Source organism: Triticum urartu, chromosome 2A, assembly GCF_056163025.1.
Source record: "Triticum urartu cultivar PI428250 chromosome 2A, HENAU_Tu73, whole genome shotgun sequence".
NCBI lineage: Eukaryota > Viridiplantae > Streptophyta > Magnoliopsida > Poales > Poaceae > Triticum > Triticum urartu.
In genome coordinates this window covers 13,330,982-13,342,627 of record NC_141874.1, presented here as the reverse complement: position 1 = coordinate 13,342,627, position 11,646 = coordinate 13,330,982, and the positions used below count along the sequence as shown (strand labels likewise).

Sequence of the window (11,646 nt, the reverse complement as noted above, 5' to 3'; positions counted from 1 at the left end):
GCTTCTTCTCAATGGACTGAGTTGAAACATGTTGCGGATAATTTTACCTTGCCTAGAGATAAGGATAGGGCAAGGTGGAAGCTAAATCAGAAAGGTGATTTCAGAGTTAAAAACTTGTTTTGCACCTCAAATCCGGGTTACTTATGAATACAATATCATTTTGAACTTAAAGATATGAATGACGATTAAGATCTTTCTGTGGGCGATGTTAAAGTGTAGAATCCTGACTGAGATAATTTGGTGCAGAGAGGATGGGATGGTAATGAGTAGTGCCACTTATGTTGCAATAAAGATACAATGGATCACCTCTTTCTTTGGATGTAACATGACTAGATTAACTTAGCAGATTGATGCTTATGCTCTTGACTTAAATAGATGCCCCGAACACACATCTGCTATGGTTGGTGATTGGATACAATATTTTCCTAGATCCCAACATATACCCGTGCTCTGTGGAGGACCAACATTTTGTTGAACTATCTAGAAAACTAGAAACAAAGCTTGCTTTGATAAAAAAAATCCTTGTTGATCTTGTAGAGGAAATATATAGTAAATGTCATAGCATTAGCTACAAGGGTATGTTGCGGAAAATCCATGAGTAAAGAAGCATTGATGCTAGTGTGGAGACGATCAAACAGTCGGTGCAAGAGGCTTTCGCAAGAGGTGATGGCTAGATGACGAGGAGAAGAATTGTAGGATGATTTGCTAGATCAAGATGCTTGTTTGATAATATTATGTACTCAATTTGGGTGAAAAATTTTGAGGCCCCACCTTCGTGTCGTGCTTATGTTGCTAGGGCATTTCCAAATACTTTTCAGCTTATTTATTATGAGCTAGGATAGAGGAACTAGCCTTTTAGATTGGCTGATGCTGGTGATGTGCTGCAGATGGCAGCTTCTACTTTCTCTTCTTTCCTGTTTCAGTGTGTAAGGACCATGTTATGCTAGGGGTTTCTCTAATAGAAATCAATGAGGGAAGGCTCATAGGTTCATATTTAAAATACTAATTAAATCGGTTCGAACAACCAGTTAGGTAGTTTCGACAAAACTACTAATTATGTACCTTTAGCATGGCTTGTATATACTGTCGTAGAGCCACACAAGGAAAAAAACCAAAGATTCATTTGGAAGTCTATTTCGTTTCTTTTCCTAATAATAAAAGATGGAGGCTTTCATAGTTCTCCATACGTCATGTATTTATCACCGTTGATTTTATGGTAACCAATAAATATTGACGGTTGAGATTTGAAAGATGGATGGATCTGTTCCGATAAAAAAGCGATTGATCTTTCCTCAGGCACGACCTATCGATGGATGGATCCGTTCCCTCAAGAAAAAAAATCAATGTGAGTGATCTGTTCCTGCAAAAGACGCATGTCGATGGATCGGTCCGTTCCTGCAAAAGAAAAAGGAAATTTGATAATGTTTCTGAGGCGCACATGTTGTACACAACTTGAAAAACACCCTTGCTATGTTGCTACCAAAACAGACACGTCCAGCCCATATCGTATATGGTATACCACTATCAAAAGAGAGAGGAGGTAGAAACCATGGTGGGGACCAAGCCTCACGAGGAGGAGGAAAACGTGCGACTGTCGTCGACTGGGCGAGGGGTGCACTAGACTGGATCTCGGTGCTCACGTCCCCTCCCCGCATCGCCCTGTTGCTTCGCCGCCTTACTGCCGCGCATCGGCACCAGCCCGACACCTCTTTCATGGCTCGGAATCTTCTGCCCTCTAGGCTTTTCTTATTCAATCTGATCGTCTCTCCTTTGACCTATTTTGTTGTACGTGCAACTCGCGCTAGACCCGAGAGAGGCAAGGAAGGAGAGGTCGGTGACAAGAAAGACAGAGCGTAGGGGTTGGGGTGGATGAAGATGTCAGAGACGGTGGAGACGCCGTACTCGACGAGGCCGCCCCGTTGAATTTGATGGCCCTATGATGGCTGATAAACAGGGAGATGGTTTGCTCATGTATAAGAAACCGATGCATCATCGAGTGCCAACCATCGAGGATGACTCTGAGTACTAGCATCCTGTCTGTCCATACTAACTCGCCTGTCATGATCAGTGCCGCCTCCCTGTTCTCCACAGTCTCCGCTGCCACCACAGACCGTAAGAGCTGCCTACATCGCGACCATCAAGGTGTTTGCCCATTCTACAGTGCTGGTGGCGAGTGTGCGAGCGTGTTGCCTCCTGAACCAGATTTTCAAGGTGAGGTCTTACTATCAGCGTCATGAATATTTATTGCTCTCGATGCACATGTCCATGCAGTGCTTAACAAAAATCTGAGGATACACGCAATTGCAGGTTAGATAGAGCACAACAGCACACCGACGTTATCTTTTTGTGCGACTTTCTCAGTTTGTCTCATGATAGTTGGAGGATGGGTTTGGAGGATCTAAGCATCTAGATGGAAGATAAAGAACAACCTTCTCAAACTCACATACTCCAGTGTTGTTCTCCTAAAGACTTTGCTATTCTGGCATCTGGATGGGGGATAAAGAACAAGATTCATCATTAGTGCATGAAAGGCCTTGCCTGGTTGGGGCTGAACGGGGTCAGCTGTAGTGTATCACTGTATGCCACTTGACCGGTCATTGTACAACATAAATAATTCAAGTTTTTCGCAGATTCCTTGCCTGGTCGGGGCCGAACGAGATCTGCTGTAGTGTATCAGTGTAAGCAATTCTTGTGTGTGTTTTCTTGCACTTTTTGGTCATGATTCTACAATTCTCCTTACGGACTTGCTTATGGTATTCTTGATTTACTAGATCCAATGGTAAGCTATTCTCAGTTTTTATTAAGGCTTGGTCATGAATTGATGGAATGCTACAAAATAGGCTGAAGGTATTTGTAGTCTATCCTTTTACACTCTCCATCCTTCCAGGCATTTTGGTTTTACAATTCGATTTGCTCATGTGCATGATACTGCAATGCATATGTTTATTTGTTAAAGTAGTCCATGTTGTCTCTGTAAAGTGAGTTTTGTGCGTAAGCACACCGCATGAGAGGTCCTAGATAAACCACTTGATATTATAAGTGATTAGTTTATAGGAATTTCTAGGCAATGAAGAAGCTAAGAAGGTTGCTGACAAGGTGTTCCATTGATCTGACCTTTAAGCTTTGCTTTCTTACTTGGCAGTCTCTATTATCTATTGTGTGTTTAAGCGAAATGTTTAAATCCTTGGACACAATTAACAATGGGATAATTAGTCTTGAAAAAGTAAGGGTATGTTTACGCTTATTATGATTGGGAGCGGCATTTTAACAGGTGTAATCCCGTTGCAACGCACATGCATATGTGCTAGTATTTTTTTAAGTTTGTTACATTTCAAGAATAAAAATAAAATAGCAGAATGAGTCCTTACTTTTCAATTTGTAAATTTAAATGAGAAGATGGAGCTAATCCGGATCGGATCTCATTTCAGTTGATATGCCAACTTAATAAAACACTGTGCCAATAATAAAAAAACCACAGTAAGCTCAAACGAAAAGTACATCACATGCATGGTATACTTGTGTGGTTATTACTTTCTTTCCCACGCCTAGGATGAAAACCCTGACTCCTTTGATGGCTAGAATTAACCTTTATTTTATAGTGGCTACATACGGGTAACATAAATTTACTTAGAAGATTTTGTTCCGTTACATGCATGATTTTGGAACTAACCATAATTTCTCCTTCAGGCGCACAGTGAGTCCAAACACCTCTGTCATATCAATGTCTTTCCTCTCAACCCCTATTGGCAGTTCCCAGTCGAAATGGTACATCAAGTTTGCCAACATAAGCTCAACAGTCATGATTCCAAGGTTTATACCAGGGCATATCCTGCGTCCTGCCCCGAACGGCAAGAGTTTAAAATTACTCCCTACAAAGTTGACATGCACATCACGGCCTTCCTCTGTAAATCTTTCAGGTATGAATTCTTCACTTTCCTCCCATGAGCTAGAGTCTCTACCAATGGCCCATACATTGACAAAGACATGCGTCCCAGCAGGAATCATGTACCCATCGATGCTGCAGTCAGCCATGGCAAGGTGTGGAGCAAGTAAAGGTGCAACAGGATGAAATCGGAATGACTCCTTTAGGACTGCTCTTAGGTATGTCATACTGCTAATGTCGGCTTCATCAACAATTTCCTGTCCCTGGGGTACGATACTCCTTACCTCGTCTTGTAGCTTCCCAATCAGGCGGGGCCTCCTCATGAGCTCAGCCATTGTGAATTCGAGGGTGTTAGATGATGTGTCAGTTAAACCGAAAAATACATCCTGTGGATATCAATTAATTAGTACACTATAATAATTTTTATTTGTAATAATCTGGAAGGTATTATATTTACTTACGGTTAGGAGAGCTTTCATCTGCTCTCTTGTGAGACCATACTCGAGCTGAACAGACAAGAGAATATCGACGAAATTACTACCCTGGTTATCTAACACTGACTTGTCCTTGTTCTCATGATAATCGATCACCTTGTCCAGCAGATCGGCCCATCTATGCCTTAGTCTCTCAGCCTTTGCACGGACTGTCCTTTTAAGCAGTCCTACCCTAGACAATGTTGGGAAGTACTCCTCCACCTTGAACCCTCCTAGCAGCAGTGACGTATCATTGGTGAGGTCTTGGAACAACTTGCTCTGTCCTTCTTTTAGGAAGAATTCTCCGGACACGATGTGACATGCCATGTCATATGTGAATGTCTTGAGCAGCTCACTCATGTCCACCACACCAACGACTGCGGCGGCCTCATGAATCTTGGCCATCACCATGCTCACCTATGATGGCATGCACAATTGTTAGCAGAGGGCACAATGAAAGTGAATTTTATTTATTTTGTTTCTGACATGGTAAGTTTCTGAAAATGCTAAGAAGATTACCAACAAGGCTTGACAGTAGGAAATCATTGAATAAAAAGGGACGTCCTATCTGATGGTAACTGACATATTAACTAGAAAAAATCAAGCTCCCAATTTTTTTTAGAAATGTGGAATATCCTAACTAGTGGATGTTGTTTATTCATCAGTTAACTGGAGACCGTCTAAGCCCTGACCTCTCTTTTCTTGATTGTTGCTGGTGTTGAGTAGTATGAGCGTTTCCACGTTCCTATGTCTGATGGATTTTCAAGCCATGACCTTTCCTCTCGCAATTGCTAGGACCTCAGTGTGCCAATTGGATTGAGTTGGTTTCGAGACGAGAGTAGTTTTCCAGCTCCCGGGTACCTAGGCACCCTCTATGAACATTAAAATCAAAACAAATAGGAAAAAATCTAAAACTTTGCAGAATCAAAGATGGTCAAACTTTGTAGGCGCTTGCCAGTTTTCATACCAAAAAACCATTCGAGGAGCTCTACACACGAAAAAGATCTCAGTGCTTGAAGTTTTGAGCATTTTTAGCACTGAAATCTGAAACTCGTTCATACACCTTTCTCTACATAATATTTTGGCATGAAAACTTGCAAGAACCTACAAAGTTTGATCATCTTTGATGTTACAAAGTTTCAGAATTTTTTTTTTTGATTTTACTATTGGTAGACGGTGCCTAGGCACCGGGAGCTGTCACACCTTTCTATTTCGAGATTTCTTAATGAAGCACAAGCTATATTATTTACCCTCATGATCTATGGATAGCTTTTCTTTCAAATTATGTTAAATATTAATTAAATATGATGATATATTTTTGTCCGACGGACCTGCACTACGCCGCCTTGTGGATAGACAGACCAGCCCATTTTCTAATTTTCTTCTGGTCAACTCGCCATCTAATTTTGATTTTTAACAATCCACAATTTTCTTCATCATCTTAAATATTAAGTTTTTTTGGTTTGGAAAGGATGAAGTTTATGCATTTTTCAATTTTATGTCTTCATAATGTTTTTCACGCCGAGATATTAAAAATAATTCTATCAAATGTGGTGTGGCGAAAACTAGAAAGTCATTGAAAGTTACCTCCTCCATGACGGCGCTGCGGAAAGACTGCACCTTTCTAACGCTCAGCATGTGGTTGGTGAGGAGCTTCCTTGCCTGCCGCCAGCCTTGGCCATATGGCGCAAAGCCGATGTTGGACGAGCCGTACATGAGGATGTCCGTGACCATGGAGTGTGGCCGTGATGCCAAGACATGGTCGTGCGTGCGCAGCACGGCCTCTGCGGCACGCGGCGACGATACGACGAGCGTTGGCACGGCGCCGAGACGGAGGAGCATCACGTCAGGGCCATACTTCCTGGCGAGGCTGCGGAGCGAGACGTGCGGGAGCGAGCCGAGGAGGTGCAGGTGGCCGATGATGGGCAGCGCCGGTGGTGATGGCGGGAGTCTGCCTGCAAGCTGTTGCCTTTTTCCTGTCTTCCAAGTGAACCAGTAATAAAACACAAACAAGAGGAAGAGCGGGAAGAGGAATAGAAACCATCCCGTCGGAGGCGTCTCTAGCATGACGAGATCTGCCATGGGAAGTTAATGTCTAGCACAGCACTTTCAGAAGCTATGCGGCGCAATTGTTCTTCTGAACCAGCTTAGTTTTATCATCGCAAACTCGATCAGTTGCTTATAAGCTAGCCAGGCAGAGTACTTGAAACGACAACCGCTGTGGGGTGCACTGAACTTGGAGCAATTAGTTAGGCGACAACGTAGCTTTCATTCTTAAAAACATACTGTACAAGGTAGTCTTTGGGTCTTGGTTACATGTTTTATGAACTTTCTGTGACCGCTCAAAAAAGAAAAAGTGGAAAATATAAGGGACCGGTTAGGGACAAGTTGGCTGAAAAAATAATTTGGGCACGTCCACTTTTCTCAGTGCAGCAAAATCAAAATCGACTTGCAATTATTTGGGCCAGTAAATTTTCTAGAGGAGCACTCGACTCTTTGCAACCACCAAACGGAAGCCTACTAAATACATGGGCATGGTCTGAAACATAACAGAAATTGACCCAATACCTGTTAAGACACAAGGAAAAAATAAAAATAAATGAACAGAAATAAAGGGAACAAAATAGGAAGTTTCCTAAAGAAGAATGAATTAGTGGCGTTGGTATTACCCGTTATGAAGAAAGAAAATAAAAAATAACAAAAATTACACACAATTTACATAGAAATTGCGCATTTTACATTAGCAAAAAATACACACATATAATACAACCGCTGGAGCTCTCGGCGCAATTGTTCTTCTGAACCAGCTTAGTTTATCATCACAAGCTCGATCGGTTGCTTATAAGCTAGTCAAGCAGAGTACTAAAACCAACAACCACTGTGGGGTGCACTGAACTTGGAGCAATTAATAAGGCGACAACGTAGCATTCATTCCTACACACATAGATCAATCAAGGATATAAATAGTTCAAACAATAAAAATTTAAAAAAAATAACAAGAAGTAATTCAATTTAAAAATGCAGTTAATTAAAAGATAAATATTATTCAGAGGATAAAGTTCAAACATAAAACTAATGGTTTCCAGTATAAATACGCGTATGCTTCAGAAAATTACTGAGTAGTTACACGTGCGCTTATTAATGTCGAAGTTGTGGATGCATCTCTAGAAAGTTGACAACATGCTCTGGAACATGTACCTTAGGCCTCTAAATATAAGAGGTATGGCGAGCATCGTCAGCCTCATCCTCGACAATATATTATGCATGATCGTAGAACAAGTCATCACCTCCCACAACGTCTCAAGTTCCCACCTATTTGCAGCTCCACGAACAATAACCCAACGAAGTTGGAGCACTCGAAATGACCCCTCCACATCCTTCCTAGCAGCTCCTTGCATTTATGCCAAGAGAAAACTTTTGCTACCTAGGCTCGGGGATAGTCATCATAAACTGCTGCCAGTAAGGATACATACTATCGGCAAGGTAGTACCCCATGATGTAATCATGGCCATTGACGGTGTAGTTGCACGACAGAGCATCTCGGCCCATCACAAGGTCTCTTAAACATCAGAGATCGCTGAAGCACGTTAATATCATTGTGAGACCCTGGCACAAAGAAAGCATGCCAAATCCAAAAGTCGTTTGATGCCACTGCTTCAAATATGACATGTTTGATGTGACCTTGGTACTAGTAGAGAAATGCCTAAACACATCCTATGCTAGTGGCGCGCCACACACTAGCCACTGGTATTATTCAAAATAAATGTGGTGTGGCCAAAATTGTGGTGTGCTAAAATATGCCCATGCCACTAGTAAGCTAGCCCCAGGGGTGGGACATGGCCCGAGTTACTAGTGGCATGCCAACATATAACAATGGCACTACTGATGTGTTGTTGGTGGTGTGCGAATAGTTTGCATGCCACTGGTATCAGCCAACTCAATTAAAAAAAAACGCCGACAAAATTTACTAGTGGCATGTGGCCTAGAAGCGACGCCACCAGGCCCGACCCAAAACCAAGCCCGACCTAGCCCGCTGTCCTCCTCGTCCTTCATTCTGTCTCGCGTCTCTCACCCGACTCTCTCACTAGTGACAATACATTTTCCCAAAGAATATACACTTCTCTTTTTGCGAGATCAGAGAGAACAAACTTTAGCTATGTGATGTTCACTCTAGAAGGTGGAGGTCAGACTGATCGACAGTAATATAAGAGAAATGGTAATTCGATTCCGATTCTTTGCTCTTCAATCATGCATCACAAGAGCTATGCATGGATGTCAGTTAGCGAGCAATATGCATGTGTAATAACCAGTCAACCAATAGTTTGAGCGTGGGTAAGTCGTCAACATCTCCCGCATGCTCATGGAAGCACAGGACTGAGACTAGCATGAGCCGTTGCCTGCAGCTAGTGCGTGTGTGGAAGAGAATGGATCCGGACACTCATGCATCATGTGCCACCTGCAGGCTGCAGCTAATGCGTGTGTGGATGAGAATGGCTCCGGACAGTGAACGTACGGGTCGACGGACACCCACAGAAAGAAAGGAAACAAAAAAAACAGAGGAAAGCATTGAAAAGCAAGAAAGAAAAAACCGAAGAAAAGAAAAGAAGAAATATGTGTAAAAGACGGTTCTTTTCCTTCTAGTAGGTCGCGTCCTACATATTGTACACGGACTCGATGTTGGCGCAGTGGCTAAGAGTGCTACCAAGCAACGAGGAGATCCCAAAACCGGTCCCTCGCGCGCACCTATTTTTAACTATTTTGTCGAAAATATGCGCTAGTGGGCCAGCCCGATTATCTAGCACTCGATGAGAGAGGTCCTTCTGCCTCGCTGAATGTGAGGTATAGCACTCGTGCAATTTCAGAGTAAAATAAAAAATTCGGATATGACGCTAAAAACCTCGAGGAAGCTTGAAGTGGGCCTTAGAAAAAAAATAAGCTACCTAATGTGGGCCCTCTAGGGAGCAAGGATTGGTGACTAGCGTCCTTCTCTAGCCGAACTGCGCTAAGCCCCTCCGCCCCCCCCCCCCCCCCCCCCCCCTCTATCTCTGTGTGAAATGAGGGCACTAGATAATGGGGCTCAGTGGACTCTTGTTCACAAACACGTCCGGACGTGTGGGCGGACAGTAGCCAATGGAGCCCATATTTCTGCCTGGGCAACGACGTCCTCATTTCCATGCATTCCCATACACATAGATGTAAAAAAAATCAGCAATAAATAATTCAAATTAAAAATGCATAGTTAATTCAGACATAAATACCATTCAGAGGATAACGCTCAAATAGAAAACTAATGGTTTCCTACATGAATCCAGATATGCTTCACAAGATCATCGAGTAGTTACACATGCGGTTATTAATGTCGAAGTTTTTGACGCATCTATAGAAAGATGACGATATGCTCTGGATTTTCTTTTAGGAGGCGAACATGTATAAAATATCAGAGGTATGGCGAGCATCGTCAGCCTCTTCCTTTACATTTATGTTATGCATGATCATACAACAAGCCATCACTGTCCACAGCATCTCAAGATCCCATATATTTGCAGCTCCACGAACAATACCCCAACGAAGTTGGAGCACTCGAAATGCCAACCGCAAGGTCTCTTTAACAACGGAGATCGCTGAAGCATGTTGATATCATTGTGAGACCCTGGCATGCCAAATCCGTAAGTCATGTGGCGTGGCTTCTAGTCCGCATGCCACTAGTACATTTTTTCTCAAAGAGTACACACATTTTTTTGGCGGGATCAAATAAACAAACTTTAGCTATGTGACGCTCACTCTAGAAGGTGGAGGTCAGAATGATCGACAGACGACAGTACTATAAGAGAAAGGGTAATTGGATTCCGATTCTTTGCCCTTAAATCACGGATCACACGAGCTATGCATGTGTAATAACTAGTCAACCAATGGTTTGAGCGTTGGTAACTCGTCAACATCTCCCTCATGCTCTTGGAAGCACAGTACTGAGACTAGCAGGAGCCGTTGCCTGCAGCTAGTGCAGAATGGATCCGGACACTCGTCCATCATGGGCTACATACCTGCAGCTAGTGCGTGTGTGGAAGAGAATGGATGCGAAGACTCGTGCATCATGTGCTACCTGCAGCTAGTGCGTTTCTGTAGAGGAGAATGGCTCCGCACAGTGAACGTACGGGTCGACGGATACCCACGGAAACCCGGACAGCCTCAGTGCAAAATTCCAAAGCAAGACCGAACTGGCATCGGTATCAAATTTTGGCATGGCCAAGAGACTGCAGACAGGAGCAGTTGCCTCGGTTGGCTCCCATGAATAACACATTTTAGTGATGATACTTCCAGGAGTTTACTTCTGTCGAGTTCTTAATTTCTCTAACCTCTAAGCTCAGTTCAAAGCTAGGACACTTATTTTGAATCGGAGGAAGTAACATTTAGAGCATTTACAACTGGATACAACAAATCCGACCCTTCAAATGCCCGTGGACGCCGGGCAGTGACCGATGAGACCTCAAATTAGCGTTTCCAGAACCAGATACCTCAATTACGAATCCTCAAATCCATACAATTACATGCACATGAAACCTAAACTTCAGCGGACGTTGTCCGACAGCTGGCTGCGCCCCTTGAAATGTCGGTGCGATCGTCGACGAGGTATAGTAGGACATGGGACATGCACCGGCTCACGGGACTCGAGGCGCCGCCATCTCCCATGCCCTACTCTTCCTTGCCGGAGGTCGTCACCTGCACGTTGCCGATCAAAGTGAGGTCGACGATGGATCCGTCATGGTCAGAGGCCAAGAAATCCACCACGAGGCGGTTGCGGCACCTGGGGTTGTCCGCCATTTGAGGCGAGTATGAGGCGGCCGGCTGTAGATGCTCTTACTTCTGATGTTGAAACTTTCTGATAATAGACGGTTGTGTGCAACAATCGATAGAGGCCGGAAATGAGAAGGATTTCCATAAAACTCTGATGGTTCCTTCTCTGAATGAAGGAAAGACTCCATGTGAGCTAGCTCAGCAAAGGCCTTCTCTGACTATGCCAATCTGGAAGAGCTCCTGTAGATGATCAAGTGAAGAACGTCTCTAACTGAGTATCCAACATTCACTTAATTTGCTCTCCAGAATGCATTGAACATGCATGAGGCGACATGAATGGTATATGTGGCCACGTGGGGCAATGAAAGGAGTCACTAATTGATTAAATAACTAGTACGTCAAGGATCCTGGCTCCCCGGCTGTCCTATAAATACCCGCACAACTAACCAACAAAGATGCACCAAGCAAGAGTGTCTTCAAACACAACTGTTAAAACAT

At 43.4% G+C, this 11,646-nt stretch overlaps 1 protein-coding gene across 1 annotated transcript; it reads right to left on the bottom strand.

Moving 5' to 3' along the window:
- Positions 1-3,569: 3,569 nt before the first annotated feature.
- Positions 3,570-6,534, bottom strand: LOC147982891 (indole-2-monooxygenase-like). Its single transcript, XM_087539389.1, has 3 exons — positions 5,944-6,534; positions 4,345-4,773; positions 3,570-4,269 (listed from the first exon to the last, which is right to left on the bottom strand). The coding sequence occupies exons 1-3, from the start codon at positions 6,436-6,438 to the stop codon at positions 3,646-3,648; spliced, it is 1,548 nt and encodes a 515-aa protein (XP_087395515.1). The 5' UTR covers positions 6,439-6,534; the 3' UTR covers positions 3,570-3,645.
- Between the last annotated feature and the right edge of the window lie 5,112 nt (positions 6,535-11,646).

What these genes read in the sequence shown, in the direction of transcription:
- LOC147982891 (XM_087539389.1), bottom strand. Translation starts at nt 6,438, where the DNA reads ATGGCAGATCTCGTCATGCTAGAGACGCCTCCGACGGGATGGTTTCTA. An exon ending in GCAGCGCCGTCATGGAGGAG is followed by an intron (nt 4,774 to 5,943) that starts GTAACTTTCAAT and finishes ATGCCATCATAG; the next exon opens with GTGAGCATGGTGATGGCCAA. An exon ending in AGATGAAAGCTCTCCTAACC is followed by an intron (nt 4,270 to 4,344) that starts GTAAGTAAATAT and finishes TGATATCCACAG; the next exon opens with GATGTATTTTTCGGTTTAAC.